A 26,356-nucleotide genomic window follows, 5' to 3' on the forward strand; every position below is an offset into this window, starting at 1 on the left:
AAGTGTCTATAAAGTTAAGAGCTTTGTATATAGAATTCAGGAATTTTAAAAATTGGGCATGAAAATTATTTGTCTGGGTTTAAATGTGTCTTTTTGCTTGTGATGGGGCATGAGATATTCCTGGTCCAAAAGTGTACTTTATAAAAATAAATGGTCACAGTTCTGTAGAACACCACCTTGCTCTGTCAACAGGCAAGTAATTTTCCACAGTTATAGCTACGAAGTTTCATAATTAGGACTCAGGTTATTACTCACTATACAGCATCCAAAGATTTTTCCTTTCTTTGAATCCCCAGGTAATTTTTGACAAATGTATCCATGACTTCTCAATTTATAAGGAACAAAACTGTAAGGGAGGGAGGTATGTTTTTTGTTTTAATATGTTTAAATGGTTCTTACTGTGTGATAAAGGACTATTATCTGTACTTATCCATACAGTAACTGTTTCATAAGTGCAACTGGCTTTAACTATTAAAATTGTACACAAGGAAATTAGGGGTGTTGCAGTACTTGGTTGCAAATAATTTGCCATCTGGAGTTGGGTCAGAAAATGCAATTTCATCAGTGCTGAGAAAACAGCCAAACATGAAGCAATTCCTAAAATAAGAGGAAAAGATGATTTAACAATGTAACCAACTTAAAATTCCGATTAAAGATTAGCAAAATTTGAAAGCAATCCAAATGTAAAATTTTAATCTCTTTAAGTAATCTAATACTCATTATTTTTAATAAGTGATAAAGTGATTTAAATGCCTTATTAGAGATGAAGTCTAATGATATTTCACAGATGAGAAAACTGAGGATCAGAAAAAAATTTGCTGAGGCAAAGGCAACTAACTATACTAACCATACATCTGACTCTATGCAATCCATGGTAATGAGCAGTTAGTATGAGATAATACAGCCAATTAAAAATGATTAATTAATTAATTAAAAACACCACCAGGGTTTCCATTAAAAACCATAGACAATTAAAACCTGAAAAATAACCATCACCAATTTAAATCAGTAAGTATATTCTTCTCAACTACAATGTATAGTCAAGAGTTTTAAAAAGGTGAAAACTAATGAGAAAATAGAGGTACTTCATAACTGTCAAATAAAAATCTTTATATACCACATTTTCCTCACTGATCCCCTTTTTAAGGTATGCGTGGGTGACGAGAATTATGGCCCAGGACTGGACTCCCCTAGTGGTCTTGGTGTTCATTCTTTAAAGTGGCACAGAAACCAAAAGGCTAAAATACTTGGAGTATGGCTCTTGGACTGGTGTTGGTTTGCAATGTTTGTTACCTGTCTATGATAAGATATTGAGAACAAGTGTTTTGAAACTCATCCATCCAATCTAGACAAGGTAAATTAACAAGGTACAAATTCATTTGTCACATTAGAAACTAAGTATCAATATAAACAGTGTTAGTTCAAAATGTGCACACATAGGATTTTAAAATGGGAAATCATTAATTTGCTGTTTGAATTGAGATACAATTCATAAACCATAAAATTCATCCTTAAAAATGTATAATTCAGTGATTTTTAGCAAATCCACAAAAATATGCAACCATCACCAGTATGTAATTCCAGAGTGTTCTCATTACCTCCAAAAAGAAACCCATTAGCAGTCACTTCCTATTCACTTTTCCATCAGTCCCTGGAAACCACTGATCTACTTTCTGTCTACTGATGTGCCTATTCTGGACATTTCAAATAAATGATATTTTTATTAAACAATAGGTGGTCTTTTGTGACTGGCTTCCGTCACTTAGGGTTCATCCATGTTGTAGCATGAATCAGTATTTCATTCTTTTTTACTGATGAGTATTCCATTGTATTATTGTATAGATAGACACTCCCCCCACCCCCCTTTTTATCCATTCATCATGAATTGGGTTGTTTCCACTTCTTGGTTATAAAAATGCTGTGAACATTTGTATACAAGTTTTTGTGTGGACATATGCTTTCATTTCTCTTGAGTATAAACCTAGGAGTAAAAACCAGTGGGTCATCTGGTAACTGCTTAACTTTTTAAGAAGCTGCCAGTTTTGCACAGTGGCTGCACCATTTTATATTTCCACCAGCAGAGTATGAGGGTTCCGATTTCTTTACATCCTTGCCAACACTTGTTTTCCCTTTTTTGAATATAGACATCCTTGTGTGTGTGAAAAAGAGCCCTGGTGGTATAGTAGCTAAGTGGTTGTCCTGCTAACTGCAAAGTCAGCAGTTTGAGCCCACCAGCCGCCCCATGGGAGAAAGATGTGGCAGTCTGTTTCTGTAAAGATACCAGCCTTGGAAGCCTTATGGGGCAGCTCTGCTCTGTCCTGTAGGGTCACTACGATTCATGGGTTTGGTCTTTTGGTTAGTGTGTGTGATATGCTATAGCATTGTGGTTTTGATTTGCCTTTCCCTGATAGCTAATTATGTTGAAGCTAATGATGTTGAGCATCTTTTCACATGCTTATTGACCAATTATATATCTTCCTTGGAGAAATGTCTATTCAAATCCTTTGCCCATTTTTAAATTGGGTTATTCGTCTATTTATTATTGTGTTATAAGAGTTCTTTATACATGCCAGACACTAGATCCTTATTAGATAAATGATTTGCAAATATTTTCTTCCATTCTGTGAGTTGTCTTGCTTACTTACTTTTATGTTAATTACAATTGAGAAAAGTTATGACATTATAACAAGTTTTTGTTAATTATCTAGTTATATACTGTCAGTGATCCTGAACAATTTCTGGAATTTCTTTTTTTTAACCTATTTTGTGTTGATCATACTAATTGAAATGTAATCACACCTCTGTTGAATGTAATAAAAATTTTAGACTTGTATTTTCTATTTTCTTTTTCCAGCAATTCATTTTTATTTTATAAAACATTGGTCCGTGGCATTTAACTAGTCCTCCACTACTGATAGTTTGAAAAATACGGGGGTAGAATGTTTAAGACTTAGAACGTTGCATCCTAGACTGAATATATCTAGTATTTTTTTCCAGTGCAAACACTTGATTAGTTTGACTTTGACAGTATTTATACGGATGTATCTGACCAACATCATTTCCCATGGCTCATGAGCCGGGAGAGGTTCTGGGAAAGCTAACCGGGGTCTAGATCCATTTTATTTTATTTTTTACCTGAGAGTATCTACTAGTCGTCTTGCAATGCGCTTTCTTCTTTTCAGTCTGAAGACCCAGATTCTACTTATCCCACAGACTGCAGGCTGTGGTACATTTGAACATTGCCAAGCCCTGTGACATTCTTTAGAGCTTGGGGATTCTGGACCAGTTGGTTCAGACAGGACACGGAAAGCCTACAATAATATAGAAGCATTTATAGGTGACAGCACAAATGAATTCACATTTCTTTTTAAGAATAATTCCTTAAACAAAACTTAAGTCTCTAAAATTAATCTTACATCTTCACCAAAAATGTTAAAATCTGTTGATGTTTTAAAATTCTTGTCCATTTATAGGCACAGTCTTTAAAGAATAGTAGTGGTGTTCAGGTATGACCACATTCTTGTTCATTCCATACCACTGTAAAACTTCCCTCTTTCATCAATTAAAAAAATTTTATTAAACTTTAAAAAAAAATTTTATTGTGCTTTAAGTGAAAGTTTACAAATCAAGTCAGTCTCTCATACAAAAATTTATATACACCTTGCTATATACTCCTAATTGCTCTCCCCCTAATGAGACAGCACACGTCTTCCCTCCACTCTCTTTTCACGTCCATTTGGCCAGCTTCTGTCCTCCTCTGCCCTCTCATCTCCCCTCCAGATAGGAGATGCCAACATAGTCTCATGTGGCTACTTGATCCAAGAAGCTCATTCTTCACCAGATCATTTTCTATCCCACTGTCCAGTCCAATCTCTATCTGGAGAGTTGGCTTTGGGAATGGTTGCTGTCTTGGGCTAACAGAAGGTCTGGGGACCATGACCACCGGCGTCCCTCTAGTCTTAGTCAGACCGTTAAGTCTGGTCTTTTTATGAAAATCTGGGGTCTGCATCCCACTGCTTTCCTGCTCCCTCAGGGGTTTTCTGCTGTGTTCCCTGTCAGGGCAGTCTTCGGTTGTAGGTGGGCACCATCTACTTCTTCTGGCCTCAGGCTGATGTAGTGTCTGGTTTATGTGGCCCTTTCTGTCTCCTAAGCTCATAATTACCTTCTTTCTTTGGTGTTCTTCATTCTCCTTTGCTCCAGGTGGGTTGAAACCAATTCATACATCTTAGATGGCCTCATGCTACCGTTTTAGACCCCATACACCACTCTCCAAAGTGGGATGCAGAATGATTTGTTAATAGACTTTATTATGCCAATTGACTTAGATGTCCCCTGAAACCATGGTCCCCAAGCCCCCACCCCTGCTACACTGGCCTTTGAAGCATTCAGTTTATTCAGGAAACTGCTTTGGTTTTGGTTTAGTCCAGTTGTGCTGACCTCTCCTGTAGTGTGTATTGTCTTTCCCTTCACCTAAAATAGTTCTTATCTACTATCTAATTAGTGAAAACCCTTCTCCCTCCCTCCCTCCCCCCTCTCATAACCATCAAAGAATATTTTCTTCTCTGTTTAAACTATTTCTCAAGTTCTTAAAATAGTGGTCTTATACAATATTTGTCCTTTTGCAACTAATTTCACTCAGCATAATGCCTTGTAGGTTCCTCCATGTTATGAAATGTTTCACAGATTCCTCACTGTTCTTTATCGATGTGTAGTATTCCATTGTGTGAATATATCATAATTTATTTATCCATTCATCCCTGGATGGGCACCTTGGTTGCTCCCATCTTTTTGCTATTGTAAACGGTGCTGGAATAAACATGGATGTGGATATATCTATTCGTGTAAAGGCTCTTATTTCTCTAGGATATATTCCAAGGAGTGGGATTGCTGGATCGTATGGTAGTTCTAGTTCTAGTTTTTTAAGGAAGCGCCAAATCGATTTCCAAAGTGGTTGTACCATTTGACATTCCCACCAGCAGTGTTTAAGTGTTCCAATCTCTCCACAGCCTCTCCAACATTTATTATTTTGTGTTTTTTGGATTAATGCCAGCTTTGTTGGAGTGAGATGGAATCTCACTGTAGTTTCGATCTGCATTTCTCTAATGGCTAATGATCTTGAGCATTTAAATGAAACTCTTACTTTTGGTAAAGTACATAAACTTCTCCTCTCCATCCCAAAATGTTTTTGTGATAACCTAAAAAATCTGATAACACTAAAGAAATTTTTCACATATTATCTGACATTTGATTGATATATCCTCATTTTTAATTAATTAATGAAATTATCTTAAAATAATTAGAGTCAAGGAAGTTGTAAAAATATTAGTGAGGACTCATGTACCTTCAATTAGTATCCCCCAGTTGTTAGATCTTACAGAGCTACAGTACAACAAAACCAAAAAATTAACGTTGGTATAATGTGTATATATAGTTCTACATCATTTCAGCACATGTATAGAATTGTGTGCCCACCATCACAATCAAGACACAGAACTAATATCACCACAAAGCTCTCTCATACTACTCCTTTGCAGTCACATCTACTCCCATCCTTCCACCATCTCTAATCTCTAGCAACCATTAATCTGTTCTCCATCTCTATAATTTTGTCATTTCAAAATGTTATATAAATGAAATCACACATGAAACTGGCTCTTTTTACTAAGCATAATGCACTTAAAATCCATTCCAAGTTGTTGTATGTATCAACAGGTTGTTCCTCTATATTGCTGAGTAATAGTCCATGGTATAAATATACCACTATTTGTTTAACCATTTACCTACCAAAGAGCATTTTGATTGTTTCAGGCTTTAACTATTACAAATAAACCTGCTATAAATATTCATGTTCAGGTTTTGTGTGGACATAAGTTTTCATTTCTCTGGAATAAACGCCCAGGAATATGATTCTTGGATCATACAGTAAATGTATGTTTCATTTTTTAAGGAACTGCCCAACTTTTTCCAGAGTGGCTATAACATTTCATATTCCCATCAGCAATGAATGAGAGATCTAGGTTCCTTGCATCCTCACCAGCATATGGTGTTGTCATTATTTTTCATTTTAGCTGTTCTTATAGGTATGCATTTCATTAAGTTACAACTTCTATCAAGAAAACTTTGTTTCTGAACTGAGAATGGGTAGAAGATAATATGTATGTGTTAGCAGGCTACATTTGCCTATTATTACTCCATAAACAGTTTACTTCTATAAGACCAAAGGAAAAAAAAAAGGCCCAAATTGATCACTTTTACTGCCAATCATACAAGCCAGCTGCTTCTGTTTCCAATTTCTGATAACACAGAGACTGTATACACGAGAGAGGGAGAAAGCATAAAAAACAAAGGAAAATAAGGAGAAATAAAGTTGATAGAAATGAGTGGATGGGAAAGGAAGGCACTTTAAAACAGGTATAAAATTTATGCTGAATTCAACAACATATCATAAAAATAATTCACCGTGACCAAGTGGGATTTATACCAGGTATGCAGGGATGGTTCAACATTAGAAAAGCAATTAATGTAATCCATCACATAAATAAAACAAAGGACAAGAATCGCATGATTTTATCAATTGATGCAGAAAAGGCATTTGACAAAGTTCAACACCCATTCAGAATAAAAACTCTCAGCAAAATAGGAATAGAAGAAAAATTCCTCAACATAATAAAGGGCATTTATACAAAGCCAATAGCCAACAACATCCTAAATGGAGAGTCTGAAACCATTCCACCTGAGATGGGGAATCAGACAAGGGTGCTCTTTATCACTACTCTTATTCAACATTGTGCTAGAGCAATTAGCCTAGATAAAGAAATAAAGGGCATCCAGATCAGCAAGGAAGAAGTAAAAGTATCTCTGTTTGCAGATGACATGATCTAATACACAGAAAACCCTAAGGAATCCTCAAGAAAACTACTGAAACTAATAGAAGAGGTCAGCAGAGAATCACAATACAAGAAAAACATACAAAAATCAGTTGGATTCCTCTACACCAACAAAAAGAACACCGGAGAGGAAATCACCAAATCAACACCATTTACAGCAGCCCTCAAGAAAATAAAATACTTCAGAATAAATCTTACCAGAGTTGTAAAAGATTTATACAAAGAAAACTACAAAACACCTCTGCAAGAAACTAAAAGAGACCTACATAAGTGGAAAAACATACCTTGCTCATGGATAGGAAGATTTAACATTGTAAAAATGTCTATTCTACCAATAGTTATCTATAGATTTAATGCAATTCTGATCCAAATTCCAACAACATTCTTTAATGAGATTGAGAAACAAATCACCAACTTCATATGGAAGGGAAAGAGGCCCTGGATAAGTAAAGCATTGCAGAAAAAGAAGAAGAAAGATTGAGGCCTCACTCTACCTGATTTTAGAACCTATTATACTGCCACAGTAGTCAAAACAGCCTAGTACTGGTACAACAACAGATACATAGACCAATGGAACAGAATTGAGAATCCAGACATAAATCCATCCACATATGAGCAATTGATATTTAACAAAGGCCCCAAATCAGTTAAAAGGGGAAAAGAGAGTCTTTTTAACAAACGGTTCTGGCATAACTGGATATCCATCTCCAAAAAAATGAAATGAGACCCATACCCCACACCATGCACAAAAACTAACTCAAAATGGGTCAAAGACCTAAATATAAAATCTAAAATGATAAAGATCAGGGAAGAAAAAATAGGGACAACATTAGGAGCCCTAATACATGGCATGAACATTACTAACATTACTAACAATGCAGAAGAAAAACTAGATAACTGGGAGCTCCTAAAAACCAAACACATATGCTCATCCAAAGACTTCCCCGAAAGTGTAAAAAGATTACCTACGGACTGGGGAAAAGTTTTTAGCTATGACATTTCTGATCAGCACCTGATCTCTAAAATCTACATGATACTGCAAAAACTCAACTACAAAAAGACAACCCAATTAAAAAATAGGCAAAAGATATGAAAAGACACTTCACTAAAGAAGACATTCAGGTAGCTAACAGATACATGAGGAAATGCTCATGATCATTAGCCATTAGAGAAATGCAAATCAAAGCTACAATGAGATTCCACCTCACTCCAACAAGGCTGGCATTAATCCAAAAAACACAAAATAATAAATGTTGGAGAGGCTATGGAGAGTCTGGAACACTTACACACTGCCGGTGGGAATGTCAAATGGTACAACTACTTTGCAAATCAATTTGGTGCTTCTTTAAAAAGCTAGAACTAGAACTACCATACGATCCAGCAATCCCACTCCTTGAAATATATCCTAGAGAAATAGGAGCCTTCACACGAACAGATATATGCACACCCACGTTCACTGCGGCACTATTTACAATAGCAAAAAGACGGAAGCAACCAAGGTGCCCATCCAGGGATGAATGGATAAATAAATTATGGTATATTCACACAATGGAATACTATGCATCGATAAAGAACAGTGAGGAATCTGTGAAACATTTCATAACATGGAAGAATCTGGAAGGCATTATGCTGAGTGAAATTAGTCAGCTGCAAAAGGACAAATATTGTATAAGCCCGCTATTATAAGAACTTGAGAAATAGTTTAAACAGAGAAGAAAATACGTTTTGATGGTTATGAGGGGGGGAGGGAGGGAGGGAGGGAGAAGGGTTTTCACTAATTAGGTAAGAACTACTTTAGGTGAAGGGAAAGACAACACACAATACAGGAGAGGTCAGCACAATGGGACTAAACCAAAAGCAAAGAACTTTCCTGAATAAACTGAATGCTTTGAAGGCCAGAGTAGCAGGGGTGGGGGCTTGGGGACCATGGTTTCAGGGGATATCTAAGTCAATTGGCATAATAAAATCCATTAAGAAAACATTCTGCATCCCACTTTGGAGAGTGGCGTCTGGGGTCTTAAACACTGGCAAGGGGCCATCTAAGATGCATCAATTGGTCTCAACCCACCTGGAGCAAGGGAGAATGAAGAACACCAAGGACACAAGGTAATTATGAGCCCAAGAGACAGAAAGAGCCACATGTATCAGGGCTACATCATCCTGAGACCAGAAGAAGGAGATGGCTACAACCGATGACTGCCCTGACAGGGAGCACAACAGAGAACCCCTAAGGGAGTAGGAGAACAGTGGGATGCAGACCCCAGATTCTCATAAAAAGACCAGATCTCATGGTCTGACTAAGACTAGAAGGACCCCAGTGGTCGTGACCCCCAGACCTTCTGTTATGTTAGCCAGGACAGGAACCATTCCCAAAGCCAACTCTTCAGACAGGGAGTGGACTGGACAATTGGAAAGAAAAAGATGCTGGTGAAGAATGAGCTTCTTGGGTCAAGTAGACACTTGAGACTATGTTGGCATCTCCTATCTGGAGGGGAGATGAAAGGGCAGAGGGGGTCAGAAGCTGGCGGAATGGACACGAAAAGAGAGTGGAGGGAAGAAGCGGGCGGTCTCTTTAGGGGGAGAGCAATTAGGAATATATAGCAAGGTGTATATAAATTTTTGTATGAGAGACTGACTTGATTTGTAAACTTTCACTTAAAGCACAATAAAAATTAAAAAAAAAGTAAACTAAATTTATGCTAATAAACACTGGGTTTTTTTTTTAAATATCATTTGAAATATAAGATCAAAGACCGCAGCCTTCAGTATGGATTACACCTCAACATAAAGAAAACAAAAATCCCCACAACCCTGGACCAATAAGCAATATCATGATGAACGGAGAAAAGAGTGAAGTTGTCAGGGTTTTCATTTTACTTGGATGCACAATCAACACTCATGGAAGTAGCAGTCAAATGATCAAAAGACTCATTGCATCAGGCAAATCTGCTACAAAAGATCTCTTTAAAGTGTTAAAAAGCAAAAAGGTATTGAGATAGTATTTTTTAAAAGGAAGGAGACATTAAGTATAGGATACTACAGGCTGACATGAAAAAGAGCACATTTGCACTATAATTATTTCTAGCTAAAGAATACATTGTAAGATGCTTGAGGGAAAAAACCACATCTCTTTATTCTAAACAGGGGTTGGCAAATTTTTTTTGTAGAGGGCCAGAGAGTATTTTAGGTTTTGTGAGGCATGAGGTCTATGTTTAGGTTTTGTGAGGCATGCGGCCACTGTAGCATAAAAGCCACCACTGACCATATGAATGAGCATGGCTGTGTTTTAATAAAAATTTACAAAAACAGGTGATAGGCCGCACTTAGCCCACGTAGTTTATTGACCCCTGTTCTAGGACACTGCCATTTAATACCTACCAACAACAACAAAAAAAAAAAACTCGTTGCCATCGAGTCGATTTCGCCTCACAGTGACCCTACAGGTCAGAGTAGAACTGCCCTGTAGAGTTTCCAAAGAGCGCCTGGTGGACTTAAACTGCCGGCCATAGTACTTAACCATTACACCACCAGGGTTTCCTTAGTATCTACCCAAAAACCCAGTGCCATTGAGTATCTACAGCAGGGTCTAATTAAGGTACCAAAAAAACAAACCAAACCCACTGCTGTGGTGTCGATTCTGACTCATAGTGACTCTATAGGGCAGAGTAGAACTGCCCCATAGAGTTTCCAAGGAGCAGCTGGTGAATTGGAATGGCCGGCCTTTTGATTAACAGCCCATGTCTTAAACACTGTGCCATCAGGTTTCAATTAAGGTACAGGTAATGACTTTTTTGCCAATATTAATTCCCACTAGGCCACATGGTCAATAATTTAGCTCTAATGATTTACTTAAAATCACTATATTTTATAGTCCAAAGAAATGAGTAAATAAGCATTAGACTCTCTGACTTACTTAAACTACTTATATAAGGCAACATATCTAACATAACAGAAATAGATGACTTCAGTTATGTGTGTGATCAATGACTGTCATGGACTGAATTGTGTCCCCCCAAAATATGTGTCAACTTGGCTAGGCCATGATTCCCGATATTGTGCGATTGTCCACCATTTTGTCATCTGATGTGATTTTCCTATGTGTTATAAATCCTACCTCTAGGTGGCATACTGATTATAGAGCTCAGCTGCTAACCAAAAGGTCAGCAGTTCCAATTTACCAGCTGCTCCTTGGTAACCCTATGGGGCAGTTCTACTCTGTCCTACAGGGCTGCCGAGTGGGAACCAACTTGACAGCAATGGTTTATGACGTTAATGAGGTGGGATTAGTGGTAGTTATCGTAATAAGGCATGATGCAATCTACAAGATGAGGTTGTATCTTAAGTCAATCTCGAGATATAAAAGAGAAGCGAGCAGAGAAACAGGGTGACCTCATACCACCAAGAAAGCAGTGCCAGGAGCAGAGCGCATCTTTGGACCTAGGGTTCCTGCACAGAGAAGCTCCTAGACCAGGGGAAGATTGATGACAAGGACCTTCCCCTGAGCCAAGAGAGAGAGAAAGCCTTCCCCTGGAGCTAGCACCCTGAATTAGGACTTCTAGCCTTCTGAACTGTGAGAGAATAAATTTCTCTTTGTTAAACCTATCCACTTTTGGTATTTCTGTTATAAACCCGTTGCCGCTGAGTAAAGTCTCACTCATAGAACTGCCCCATAGGGTCTCCAAAGAGCACCTGGTGGATTCAAACTGCCTATGTTTGGTTAGCAGCCATAGCTCTTAACCACTATACCACCAGGGTTTCCCCAACTACTTTATTTTGATCAAAAATTATGCCTATAATTTAAAACACAAATACTATACCTGTTTGATGGGCTCTGCAATTAAACACCCAACTACTTTCTTTTCATCAGATATAAAGAGAAAAGTTTTGGTTTTGTTTGGACATCTAGGAATAACTTGATGGAATCCCAGTTCATCATCGACAAGTTCTTGGACATCTTCTACCTAATCATGTTAAAAACAAAGAGGTAAAATTGTTTTAAAAGCACAGCAGGAACTATATAAAACTATATGTATATACACACACACAAGCATGTACACAAAATTTATGATTATTATAAATTTTGCCTCTTTTATCTCTATTTCCTAAATTTGTATATGCCCCAAATTATTACACTACTGATGCATGTATCTGCCATTTTAGAAATAGGGTTTAAAGATCTATTTTAAGCAAAATCATTTTCAGCAAAAAGAAATGCAGACTCCTGGGAGAGATAAGGAGTAGGAAGTACCAAAACAGATTTGCTATAATTTCATTCATTTTTTAGGGTGACTAAACACCCAATCCAAGAAATACAAACAATACCAACGTAAGAAACAGGCTCTGGGATCATTAAATTCTCAACACTGAAAAGTTTAGTTTATCATTCACAAATGGAACATGAAAGTAAAAGCTATACTGTAGAACCTTAACTGCTCTCTTTACTCTCCAAGTGAACACTGCTTTATTTGTCTTATTGTCTTTACTCTCCAAGTGAACACTGCTTTATCTGTCTAAGTTGAGTTTCGTATGAATTGCTATGAGAGTCATCCTTACATGACCAAAGTAGGTTATCAATTAGCAAAAGCATTTTATACTTCAGCAAAGGTTGACTTCTTAGGGTCTTAGAGGAAAGAGAACAAGGATTAAAAAGGGCATGTTCCACACCTTTCTGATAGCATAATTTGGATCATGTGGCAGGACCAACACGATTTTTCCATCCCAAAACTCTGCAACTACACGTTCTTTCTTCCAACCCTGCCAAAGGCCAAAAAAAAAAAGTCACAGTTTAATTTGGAAAGAAGAAAAAAGAACATTAAATAATTTGGCCTGGCAAGAATAAAAGACTGAGTGAATGATACAAAAAGAATGAAATCCAACTAAAGGAAGGTGAGAAGGGAAATAAAAGATGCCTAAAAGAAGGTGCCTGCTCTCATGGGACTGACATTTTATTGGGAAACATGTACCTGATCTATTACAAAACAAGGGAAAAGTCAAAGAAGAACACTTCATAGGAGTGCAGAAGAGAAAATGATGAATTATTAGGAGTAGGGAGGAGGGTAGGATAAGCAGAATTCCAAGGGAAAGCTTAATAAGTTTATTTGGAAGAGTTAAATTGTTTCACCCTAGGGATGCCTGGAGGAGAGGAAAAGGGGGGTGACATAGTGGGAGAAACACTTTTTACTGGATCCACATTTGTACCTTGGGAATTCTGAACCAGGTGAAAGTATTACTTTATCAAAAGCAAGTAAATTCAAACCTTAAAAAAAAGGGACTGGGAGAATACATCTGTAATAAAGGATTAGTATACAAAATATATAAGGGTTAACATAAATTAATCCTGTTCACATAAATTAAAGAAAGCAACCCAATATACATAGTACCCAGGGCTAATCAAAAGAATTTGGCTTGTTCCAAGGGCCAGAGCTTAGAGCTCAAGCAGGAATGCACCATGAGATGAGGTGGGCTGGGGCTTTGTTGGCCATGGTAAGCACTTTGGGTTTTATTTTAAATGCAATGGGAAGCTGTTAAATTTGAAGCAATGAATGGTAGAATTTTATTTGTATCTTAGAATTCTCTGGACACATGCACACACGCACATGCGCGTGCACACACACACACGGTGGTTAAGGCCAGATTAAGAAGCACCTAATTGCTGGTGGGAACGTTTTTTCTGTAAGTATGTAGAATCATACTGGACCTTGTTTTAAGAAGTTATTCCACGGGAGACCAGTAAGGAAACTGATTTAATAAATCAGGCAAAAAATATTACGAAGGCATGAACAATGGCAATAAAAATAGGGGGGAAAATGCATTTGAGTAGCAAGTACAATCATGATAAGGCCAATGACGCAATGTGTTTGGATTAGAAAGGCGCTTGATAAAGAAGTGGGACCTCTTCCCTAAGAGACTAAAAGTGATAGAAAGGCTGTTTGAGAAAGTCTTTGAAACTTATAACTTGACTATTCAGTTTTGCTCAGAAAGCTAGAAAAGGAGGTAAGAATGCAAGGCATTTACTCAACCTAGGCCAATACTTTTCTTAAACCAGGATATGAAGTTTGAAGCAGCATTATTAAAAGTTAAATTTTTCTTACTATCATCTTTAAATATTAAGGACAATAAAACTGCAGATGATGAAATATTTTTAGATCTATAGACCCGTCAGCACTTAATCAAAAGAAACTTATCTTTAAAAGCAGTTTTACTTTTAGAACAAACTGAAAGACTTTCTTTGACTTACTGCATATTTGATTCCCTCCAGAAATCTCTGGTGATACTGAGCATGCTGCAGTTCATCTTCGGGGTTAGAAGCACTGTAGATCATGCCACAAGACTTACACGTAGTGGCCCCAAAATGCTTCTGACCTGCATCCTGTAGTTGGGGGTGGAGGAAAAAAACCCATCTGAATACATCACAATTAACTCTACGTTAAGGCCATGTAAACCACTTATTCAAATTTCAAGTTTCTCCTTACTTTTCTTTTATGCTGGCTCAAGTAAAATACTAAATGAAAGTCTGCTACCCTCCCCCAAAATGGAATGGAATGGGAAGAGGCCTAAATAAGCAATGAATTGATGAAAGAAATGGAATCGTCTCTTTGAATGGATGGCATAGAAGCAAGATTTTTTAGTTAGAACCATAGTTCTAATAAGGAATAAGATAAAATTCTAATGATTTTACCTAAGATGAACAATGGAACTTCTCTCTAAAGCTCTGAAATAAGACCTAAAAAAGCCTTATTTCAAAGAGGCAGGGTAAAAATTAGGAGTTCTATACTCATTACAAGGAGTTCCTGGGTGTGGTAAAATGGTTAAGCACTCGACAACTAGCAGTTGGCAGTTCTAACCCACTCAGAGGCAACTCAGAAGACAGGTCTGGTGATCTGCTTTCACAGGGTCACAGCTTTGAATACTCTGTGGAGCAGTTCTACTTGGTACACATACAGTCAACATGAGTCAAAACTGGCTCCAACGGTGACTAACCACAACAGCTCGTTACATAGTATTCTTTTGTTAAGTGGCTAGAAATATTAAAATTCCTCGCCCCAACAGATGGTAAAGAATAAATATAATAAAAGTCCAGGGAAGTACAGATAAATTCATGAACAACAGGTGCTTGTAGCAAAGTTAGGGATATTCAATGTCATGGCCAACAACTCCATTCCTCTCGTAAGTCACTGCTCATTGCCACTGAAAATACCAGATTCTGAATTGTCTAATATAGGGGTTGGCAAAATTTTTCTGTAAAAAGGGCCAGATAGTAATATTAAAGGGTTTGTGGGCCACATACTCTTTGCTGCATATTCTTCTTCCTCTTTTTAATCCTTGAAAAAGTAAAAAACATTTAAGGCTCACAGGTTATGGGCCAGAGCTGTAATTTGCCAACTCAATATAGGTATTGTCAAAATCTTTTGTTGATCAAAAATAATTCTCCTTACATGGAGACAACTCATTAATTAGCATTCTACTAAAATACCAGCCCAACACTAACAGTTAAAAGTCTCCTAGCTAGCTTTAATTGCAACAAGCTCACAAAACTTAGAATGCCTATAGCTCATGCTAACAATGCCTAGAAAACACTTCTGAATTCATGTTTTATATGTGAGAGCCACATACAGGAGAAACATTATTTTGAATTTACTCACAATGATGAACTGGTCTTTTATTTCTTTATTTGTATCTCTGGCATTTTTCTGCATGCTGGTCTGTTTCAAGAAGTTAGTAGATACAATGGAGCCCATAGAAGATTGTTCTTCAGCTAGAGATCTTGAAATAGAAAGTTAATAAATATCATTTAATAATTTAAGAATGTTTAAAGAATTAAAATGAAAAGAAAAGAGAGATCTGTAATAACCTTTACAGAGCACCTTGCAATTTTTAGTGCTTTCTGATAATAATTTGATGACGTCGTGGAGGTGGGAACAATGAGGAACCTGAGGCCCGCTCAGAGAGATCTACAATTGACTCAAAGTCAAGTAACTAGTGAATGGCAATGCTAAGACTCAAAACCTGGGTCTTCTGACCCTAAGTCCAAGAGTGGCAAATGCACATGTAGATGATCTCCTTGTAGGTAGACTTGACCCTTAAAAAATGATTGCTTTTTGCTTTATCAAATCCTAAAAAAATATTTACCCATCTAGGGATACAGAAATTCCTGGGGTACCACAGCAAAGAAGTGGACTGAATCTCAGGTCCACAGAAAGTCAGAGTCACCAGTACATTATGATCCAAAAGCTTTTTAGTTGGGCAGTGAGTGAGTAAGGATAATAGATTCTCTTTACCTCATACCTACAACAGCACCTCCCTATTCTGAAATTCTTAGGGAAAAATACATGCTTTGTCTGAATAGGTATATTTGAGGCAACAATTTCCCTTTAGAAGAAAATGCTGGGAATAGCTTAAAGAGGTTGTAAACTGGAGCCCCATAGTCCAAATCCAGCTAGCCGGTATGCTCTGTTGGTCCACACATGTTTCAAATTTTGGGTTGCTGTCGTTATGAGCCATGGAGTCAATTCCGACTCACAGTGACCCTACAGGACAGAGCAGAACTGCTCCTGTAAAGATAAGGTCTTTTCTCCTGTGGTGCAGCCGAGTAGGTTCGAACCACCAACCTGTTAGTTAGCAGCCAAGAGCTTAACATTGCTCCTTTAAACGTCAGATTAGCTACCAATATTTTCAAATCCCTGGATCTCACTTAAAAATGTGTATTTCCAATATTTCAAGAAAACAAACAAACAAAAAAAACCAAAACCAGTGCCGTTGAGTCGATTCCAACTCATAGCAAGCCTATAGGACAGAGCAGAACTGCCCCACAGAGTTTCCAAGGAACGCCTGGTGGATTCAAACTGCCGACCCTTTGGTTAACAGCCGTAGCACTTAACCACTACGCCACCAGGGTTTCCAAAGAGACACCATAATATCAGTAGCCCCACATTCCTTCCAGGAATTTACTAATTGGAAATAAACAGTATATGCTCTCTTTTAAACGGGGCATTTGAGTTTGTAACCTTTGCCTTATAATGAAAAGATCTTTTCCAGGGACCAAAAAACTAGAAAAAAAACTAGTCAATGCTTTAAACTAAGTCAAGCTCTTATCATTTGTCTAGAAGAGTAGCTTTCATACAGATTTGACAAACTTATGGTAAGAAACACATCTTACATCATAACCTGTAAAGACAAACACACGTACATAACTAAAAAAAAGTTTCATTAAATACACTATGTGAGAGATGCACTATTCCATGAAAAAAAAAGAAAAAAAGCTAGATGCCATGCCCTTAAACTGATTTGACGAACTACTAATAGGTTGCGACTTGTAGTATGAAAAACATTTGTCTAGGTCACTGACCCCCTCTGGCTTAGGCAACCTTTGCTAAATAATTCATGTCCACTTCTGCTTGACCCATAATCTCTTTATTTCTGCTTTAACAATTATAACAATTTATTGTTTAAATGCTTGTCCTCCTCTAGCCATAACTTCCTTGATAGCAGGACCATGTGTTACTATATTCACATCCCTAGAAGTCAATATAGCTCAATACCAATTGTATTGAATAGTATGCTCTATAAATATTTGTCAAGTGGATAAGTAAATAAAAACAAATGTGACACTATGGACCTGGAGATTCTGTAATATACCTGAAATGAAACTGCTGGTATTTGGCCTTTTTTGAACTACAAAGAACAATTTCATATGGGCAATATTTTCCCGTTAGGAAAGATCCCAGTATCTCCTTATATTAAATTATACATTTTTATCAGCTAATTGTGATATGCTTCCATTCTTAATAAACAGTCATGAGAGAAGACAACACAGGTGAGAAAAGGGAAAGGTAAGAAAAACTAGGAACATAGCCTTTGAAGGGGAAAAGTTGCCCACCCAACCCAATCCCCTAGGTGATTGAAGAGGAGGTACCCTAAAAGTAGGAAAAATTTAGCCAGAAAGTTCCTTGCTTAATACCTAAAGTTATTTATCATCCAAGAGGGAGAGAAGAACCAAAGCTACTTAGGAAGAGGATGTTTAAACTATAAAAAACTCCTTTTTCACATATCATGTTTTCTCCTACCAACATCTCCTCCCATCCCAGGCTTAGCTTTGAATAGAATAGTGGTAGTTTCAGCTGTGATTTGTAATAGCATTAAGCTGCTGCTAGTTATTTCTCTGGTCAGAGTTTCCTTACTGATAAAGTGGTATAATAATGGTACCTATATCACGGAGTTGTAAGAACTCATTAAATATTAGCTATTACTATATTATCACTCTAGGGAAGCCACTATAGGCTACCGAATCATATATGGACTCTAGTCCTAGCCCTGCCACTTACTAGCTGTGCAACCTCGACTAAATTACTAAGTTTCTTCAGCTGAAAATGGAATTAATAAAAGGTTGTTGTGAGGATTAAATGAGATAATGGACATAAACTACTTATTATGTGCCGTATACTATATAATAATGTGAGCAATTATTATTACCTAAGCCTATAAAGATTGTTCCCCTCTCTCAACTCTAAGTTTTTATGAAATTTCTTTGAAACGGTCTGTTTTTTTCTTCTATTCTTAACATCTCCTTGGTGGAGAAGAAAAAAACACTATCCAAATGAAGCAGTATAAGAAAGAAAGAGAGACCCAGAAGACCCATACAATTAATAAACTTAAAAAGCTCTTGAATCATTTAAGGTTGACAGTGCAATAACATTTAAGTTTTAGGGCCAAAAACATGTCAAAATTATTTAAAATGACACATAGACATTAAAATAAGAACAATCCCTACCTTTTTGTATTGACTGAAGACACAGTGAAAATGGGGTAGACAATGGACTCTGGGGCAGCTGGTAGGGGAAAAAATGACAACATCATAAAATAAAATCAAAGCTTTAAATCATAAGATTTTAAAGGTTAATATTACCAAAATACTAACATTCTTCAATTTCAAGACTTATTATAAAACTACAGCAAAGACAAAATAGATAAATGGGACCTCATAAAAATCAAATACTTCTGCTCTTCAAAGGACTTTACCAAAAAAGTAAAAAAACCTACAGACTGGGAGAAAACATCTGGGAACCATATTATCTAATAAGAGTCTAATATCCAAATCACATAAAATACTTAAAAAAAAATCACATAAAATACTTACACAACTTAAAAAGAAGACAAACAAGCTAACCAAAAATGAGCAAAGGACTTGAACAGACATTTCACCAAAGAGGATATCCAAATGACCAACAAGCACATGAGAGGATGCTCAATGTCATTACCCACTACCAAACCAAACTCAATCCAACCCACTGCCGTCTAGTCAATTCCGATGCATAGCAACCCTGTAGGACAGAGTAGAACTGCCCCATAGGGTTTCCAAGGCTATAATCTTTATGCAAGCAGATAGCAACATCTTTGTCCATTGAGTAGCTGGTCGAGTACCTAGGGGGTTTGAATAGCTGACCTTTTGGTTGGCAACCGAGCGCTCAACCACTGTGCCACCAGGGCTCCGTCATTAGCCATTAGGGAGATGCAAATCAAAACCACAATGAGATACCATCTTACCCCTATTAGATTGGTAATGATTAAAAAAACAAAACACAGCACAACGCAACAACAATAGGTGCTGGCGAAGTTGTGGAAAACTGGAACTCTCATTTATTGCTAGTGAGAATGTAAAATGCTGCAGCCACTGTGGAAAACAGTGGCAGTTCCTCAAAAAGTTGAACATCAGCAACCCTGATCCCAGGTATATACCCCGAAGTAAAAGCACCAACACAAACAGAAACCTGTATACCGATGGTCATTGCAGCATTTTCGTAACAGCCAAAAGGTGGAAACAATCAAAATGTCCATCAACAGATAATGGATAAACAAAATGTGGTACATATATTCAATGGAATATTATTCAGTTATAAAGAGAAATGAAGTCCCGATGCTTGCCACAACATGCATGAACTTTGAAAACATAACACTGAATAAAATTAGTTGCAAAAGGGCAAATACTGTGTGATCTCAATTATATGAAATAAGCAAATACATAACAACCAAAAATTATCAGTGGTTACCAGGGGTGGTAGGGAAGAGGAAAGAGGGAGTTTTTGCTTAGCCGGTAGTTAATGGGTAGCGGAATAATTTGTTAGCGGTAGTGGAACAATTTGGAAAATAAAGTGGAAATAATTTGGAACATAGTGCGAATGGCTGTATAACTTGAAGAATGTAATCAATGTCACTGAATTATACATGTAGAAGTTGTTGAATTGGTGTATGTTTTTTGTGAATATTTTCACCACAAAAACAAAAAAACAGAAAAAGTACAGTAATGGTATTGGCAAAAGGGTAGACAAATAGATTAGAAATAAATCCAAACAAATACAGTCAACTGATTTTTGACAAAGAGGCAAAGGTAATTCAATGGAGAAAGGATAGTCTCTCCAACAAAATGGTGCTGGAATTGGAGGTCCATATGCAAAAGAATGAACTTAGACACATACCTCACACCTTGTACAAAAACTTAAAATGGATCACAGAACTAAATATAAAGCTATAAAACTTCTACAAGAAAATACAAATGAAAAATCTGTATGAGCTTGGGTTTGGTGATAAGTTTTTAGATAAAACCCAACGCATGATACATGGAAGAAAAAACTAAATAAGTTGGACTTCATCAAATGTAAAATTTTTGCTTTGTGAAAAACACTGTTACGAGAATGAAAAGTCAACTCACAGGCTGGAGAAAATATTTACAATTATATATCTTTCATCTTTTATCAAGAACCCTTAAAACTCAATAATGAGAAAACAAGCAATCCAATTATAAATGGGCCCAAGATTTGAACAGACATTTCACCTAAAGACACACATATGGCAAAAAAAATAAACACATGAAAAGATACTCAGCGTTATCTGCCCTTAGGGAAATGCAAATTAAAAAATCATAATGAGATACCACTATATACCTGTTCCATATACCTGTTAAAAAAAAATCCAAAAAAACTGACAAAACAAAGGTTGACAAGAATTTGCAATAATAGCTGGAACGCAAAACAGCACAGTCACTTTGGAAAATTTTTTATAAAGATGAACTTACCACAGAACTCAGAAATCATGCTCCTAAGTATTTACCCAAGTGATTTGAAAACTTACATCCACAAAAAAACTTGTACATACACAAATGTTTCTAGCAGCTTTATTCATAATTGCTAAAAACTGGAAGTAGCCAGTATGTTCTTCAACATGGCCACAACCATAGAACAATTAAGTGTCAGCATTCTGTCTCAAATTCCACTCTAAGGTCTCCTTGTCTACTGTTTTTCTAAATGCACTGCATCACCTACCACAGAAAACAATGTCACAGAGATAAACACAAAGATACTGGGGGAAAAAAAAAAAGACCTAGAAAATATTACTATTGTATAGGACTCTCACATTAACACATGCCATGAAGCATTATTATAAGTAACTAAATTCATCTTGATTAAAAAAATAGATTGTGGTAAAATATATATAACAAAAAAATTGTCATTTTAACTATTTTTAAGTGTATAATCCACAGACAATTCACCCTCACCATCACCACTATCCATTTCCAAACATTTCAAAGCTCGTTTTGAAAACAGTTTTCCCTTATTTACCTGCCTTGTTCTCACTGAGGGTATCCTCTAAGCGGAAATGCTTATTTTCATCAAGTTTATATCCTCTCGAAGATACTACTCCACCTGATGAATCCTGAAAATAATGAATGGGTTAAAGAAACCTATAATCCTTGTTGTTTATTTAGTGAATGAATCCCAATAGATCTGTTTCTAAAAGAAAATAACTAATTTATTACAAATTATATTTCACATAATTTTAAACCCTCTATTTTCAGTCTCTTCTTTAGAAAAAGTAGCTTTGTATATGCTAAATGTACATTTTAAAAGAGAAGTCGTATTACTTATTATCTGGGTTATAATTTGTCATCCTGTCAAAAACATATTGAACTTCCTGATAAAGATGGCAGAATGAAGATTATAGAACCTCTCTTTCAAGATAATGAAATGAACAACAATAATAAATGGTAAAAATGGCAAAAATTTTCCCAGAAGCCACCAAACTGGAAAGGGACAGCCTTTGGTCATAAACTTTAAGAGCTGCCAGCCAAGAAATGGAAAAAGAACATTCTTGAAATGTGGCTAGTCCAAATTGAGATGATTGAAGTGTACAATAAACTCAGACTTTGAGGACTTAGGACAAAACAAAAAAGGTAAATTATCTCATTAATAACTTTTTCTATTGATTACATTTGAAATGATAATATGTTAGATATGTTGAGTTAAATACTTTTCACTTTTAAGCTTTTCTTAACATGGCCACTAGAAAATTTAAAGATTACATGTGGCTCATATTATATTTCCATCAGACAGCTCTAGTCTAGACTAAAGCTATGTTAAATATGAGCAAAAAAGAAAAGGCATAGTATGGCAAGCATGAAAGCATACTACATAAAGTAAACAAAAACCAAACTATATGTTAACAGTGATCATCTTCAAGTACTGGGATCCCAGAAGATATATATACATACACAGACACATACTTTCCATATTCTCTAAATTTTCCAGAATAACCCACTACTTTAAGTAATGAGAAGCCTTGGTGGTGCAGTGGATAAGAGCTCGGCTGCTAACCAAAAGGTCGGCAGTTTGAATCCACCAGCAACTCCTTGGAAACCCTATGGGGCAGTTCTACTGTCCTGTAGGGTCACTATGAGTCGGAATTGACTTGACAGCAATGGGTTTGAGTATTTTTTTTTTTTTTGGTTAAGCTAAAACTAACAAATGAATATGCTTCCACTCTGGAAACTCACCCCCTGAATTTTCTTATTTCTAGTTTCTAAAACCACTCACGACCAAAAAAAGGTTATTAAGCTTCTCTGGATGTTAGCTTACCCATGAAAGAATTTAATAAAATCTACACCTTATGTCAACAAAATATCAGTAGGTTTCGTTAAGCCAAAAAAAAAAGGGAGAAAAATTTCTTATTTCCAACCTGTATTCCTAAATTCTTTACAGTGACTAACCTCTAAATTACTTGGCTTCATAAAAGCAGTCCTCTAGACTGTAAAACAGAAAAAAAATCAAATTTTATCCAACTATGTTATATATTATTTATATTTGCTTTGTTATTCAGCCAACTTAGTTTTCAAAGTGATATATGCAGCTTTCCTTACCTTCATTAATTTCTCGTTTTTACTTCTTGCACCCAGTAGCTCCATGTTCAGTTCCTTTAACAAGCACTTAGGCACTTGCCTCGTCTCAAAAGTTCTTCTTTCATGGGTAGTCGCTACATCAGAATCTTCAATCACTTCTGATTTATTCTTTCCAGTAGGTCCCAGTAATGACTTATTCTCCAGAGACAATTTTCTAAGGGAAGATTTTTTTCTACTAACAAAAAATGCTGCTCCACCCTGGAGTGTAACTTGTGGTTTTATTTTTTGGCTTAGTACTCGAGGAGCATTCAAATTATTTTCAACTGAATAACATTTATTCTCTTTCCCCACAATTGGCTTATAAGCTACTCTATTTTGCTTGGAATTTCTAGAATTCCTTGATACAGGTTTGATGCACTTATAACTTGGTTGACATTTAGCAGTTAAACTCTTCTGTGGTTTTTTGTTCGTCTTCTTGGAGCAGACTGGTTTTCCTTGCATTTTTTCCAGCACACTGGGAAAAGATTTATCTTCATTATTAGTTTTTAGACAAGTGGCTTTACTTTCTTTTATCAGCTTTCTCTCCAACGGATTGAGGTACCACTTATCTTTGTTGTAAAAAGATACAGTGGATACAGCAGATTTAAATGGTGAACCTTGATTTACAGATGGTGATCTATTCTTTTTAGCTGTAGGAAATGATGTATTAAGCGAACTTGAAATGAAATGGTCTTGTTGAAAGCAGTGCATCTTTTCTTCATTTTTATCACTGTTTTGAAGAACGTGCTTTTTATTAGATGGTAGAAATATATTTTCAGTAAAGTCCAATATTAATTTCTTTGATGGAATGTCTGATAAGAGGCTATGACAAGAAATCAAGTCCATTGATAAGTATCACTATTTTACTTCAATATTTACTTCAATCTACAGCTAAATAATAACTCTACCTATGTCATATTAAAAATACACTCTCTCTGCAAAACATACACACACACATTACCTATTAGTTTAACAATAAACCAACTCAAATTGTCTTTACCAAACAAAGCATTCAAATATCTTTCAAAAGGAAGATCCCAATAACGTTCACGGAAACAAACATTGTTTACAAAGAAGCTTTGATATACACATGTATGTATATGTGTGTGTTCTAAAATCTGTAAGTTTTGGCCATATGCAAATTATAGTTCACATACTTTGTTCAAGTGGTTATAAGAAGTCCTCTATAATGATTAATTTTTTGGAATAAATTGATTCCCTGGGGCCTGCTCTGTTAGGAGTAATTTATATTTCTGGCGTGATATGTAGAAAGTACTGAGCACACAGACTTTCTAGGATTGCCTACAGAGAAGCATACACTGTATGCAAAACACTACACTAAGTATTACAGGAGAGTTGAAAAGAGCAGGGTAACAAAAGATATGACATATTTCCTAGACTTAGAAAACAGTTTTTTCTTTGATTCCCTCCAAAAGGACTAAAACTTCATTATGAAAACTTACAGTATTTTCAGGCTAGAATTAGAACATAGAATATCATATAGCCGCAAGGAGGATGCGAGTGGAAGAATGAAAACTTTAAGAGATGGTGGATTTTTCTTTTTCAAGGACGAGACTCACCTGTCATAGTTGAAAGAATGTTGCTTTCTTTTCCTTGGGGTAAAAGATGCCATATTCTTAATAGAATTCCTAAAAGCAATAGGGCAAGTATAATAACCAAATTCATCAAATGAATATAAAAATCACGGTATCAAGACTATACTTTAAAAGTCTAAAAGTTTCCAGATGGGTGATGGTCCATAAAGGCCCAAGAAAAAGGTTTTTTAAAAAGTAAATTACTTCAGTAAAGATTTATAGCATGGAGTTAAAAAACAACAACAGTAATACACAACAGTAGCAAATAAGAACAGAAAGTAAAAGCAGGGACAATACATGTTTCAAGCTGAAAAATGATCCTACCGAGGAGGAACTCTTCTTACCCTTATTCAGGGCACACTTTCCCCTTGTAATTAGCCTGATTAACTCACACCACGCTTCAACACCCCTCCCACTGTTAGATGCTCTTGTATGTTTCCATTGCACCTTACACTTCGTTAATATTCCATTTAATACATTTTCTTAGTGTTTAAAGTGTGTGTTCCTCAACAGCCTGTATGTTCAATGAAGTTAAAAGACGTTTCTAATTTTTTCACCAGCGACCAGCAAAATTAAAAAAAAAACGGGGGCGAAACCTTAACGTTCTTCCATCTTACTAGCTGAAGAGCTTTGAGGAAGCGGTTTGTTTTCTTACTTGCTAATATAGAGCTGAGGCTTAAGGGAGGTTCCTTCTAGGACTGAATGAGGGAAGGTGTAAGAGAAAATCGCCCCTCTCCCTGAACCTTGTCAGAGCAAAAAAAAAACAAGAAAAATGCGGCGTCAAAAAAAGGAAAATTTAGTGACTCGGCAGTGTGGAGAATGGGTCGGCGGCTTCGAGCCAACTGCCCGCCAAAGCTAGAGCAAGAGCTCTGTTTCCTTAACATTCACCTCCTTCGTCCCACAGAATCTTACGTTCTCCTCGGTCGTCCAACCCCAGCCTTGGCCCTCCGCAGTGGTTACCTGGTTCTCACAGTCGCGCGACCTCTCCTCAGCCGAGCCAGTCGCTCCGTGAATGTATTCAAATTATTGCGCGCCAGTTGTGCCTGAAGCCGCTGCGTTCCTATTCGCCGCGTCTCGGCGCTGCCAGGGACTGGCTCGTTGATTGGCCGCTCCCTAGCCCTTGCCCCGCCAACCCAGGAGGCCGTCTCCAAAATTCTCCCGCCCTTGAGAGGCGAAACGCCCCATTCACAGGGAAACCACGCCTCCCTCAATCCCTTGCGGCCGCTCAGGGCTCCATTCCAAGGGGCTTGTTTCGGTGCATTTTGGGAACCGTAGTTCTTGGCAGAATACAGGCGCCCACCTAAACTCGATGTTCCTTTTTCGCGTCGTTTGCTGTGGGAAGTTTTTGTAGTTTCTCCAAGATTGTCGATGCACTTGTTTTCCACATTTGGAACTCGATCATTAATTTTTTTCTTATTAACAATCCTTTGGTTCCTAGTTCATTTTTTATTTTTAAAGTTAAACTAATGCCAGGTATTCTTAGACACTTTATATGTTTTATTTCACGTCTCACCACAATCTATGAGGTATTATTTCCATTTTACAGCGTATAAACTGAGGGCCTGAAATACAATTAGTTTGTTTTTTTTTTTTTTTTACAGGGCATAGGTTCTTGCTTTGTAAAACCAAAAGATTCCTAAAGCATCCATTGGTTGTTAGCTATTGTTATTATC

The 26,356-nt window shown here is 36.7% G+C and overlaps 1 protein-coding gene across 2 annotated transcripts; it reads right to left on the minus strand.

Annotated features, from left to right (window-relative positions):
• Window positions 1-25,683, minus strand: ESCO2 (establishment of sister chromatid cohesion N-acetyltransferase 2). 2 transcript variants are annotated; one of them, XM_049865689.1, is made up of 11 exons: window positions 25,644-25,683; window positions 24,669-24,737; window positions 23,071-23,911; window positions 21,497-21,590; window positions 18,655-18,712; window positions 15,530-15,650; window positions 14,125-14,256; window positions 12,552-12,641; window positions 11,705-11,848; window positions 3,136-3,311; window positions 1-597 (listed from the first exon to the last, which is right to left on the minus strand). In XM_049865689.1, exons 2-11 carry the CDS (start codon window positions 24,719-24,721, stop codon window positions 465-467), a joined length of 1,842 nt encoding a protein of 613 aa, XP_049721646.1. In that variant the 5' UTR covers window positions 24,722-24,737; window positions 25,644-25,683; the 3' UTR covers window positions 1-464. The 2 variants fall into 2 exon arrangements, with proteins under 2 accessions (XP_049721646.1, XP_049721647.1); XM_049865690.1 differs by having other exon boundaries at window positions 25,596-25,646.
• Between the last annotated feature and the right edge of the window lie 673 nt (window positions 25,684-26,356).

This window comes from Elephas maximus, chromosome 22, assembly GCF_024166365.1.
Source record: "Elephas maximus indicus isolate mEleMax1 chromosome 22, mEleMax1 primary haplotype, whole genome shotgun sequence".
NCBI classification, from domain to species: domain Eukaryota; kingdom Metazoa; phylum Chordata; class Mammalia; order Proboscidea; family Elephantidae; genus Elephas; species Elephas maximus.

Bases quoted from the DNA above. Each gene is read 5' to 3' on its own strand.
- ESCO2 (XM_049865689.1), bottom strand. From the start codon at position 24,721: ATGGCATCTTTTACCCCAAGGAAAAGAAAGCAACATTCTTTCAACTAT. The intron at 14,257-15,529 runs GTGAGTAAATTC...CCCCAACTACAG, and splicing joins TAAAAGACCAGTTCATCATT to GATGCAGGTCAGAAGCATTT. The intron at 598-3,135 runs GTAAAAAATAAA...CTCTTATTTTAG, and splicing joins CGACTAGTAGATACTCTCAG to GAATTGCTTCATGTTTGGCT.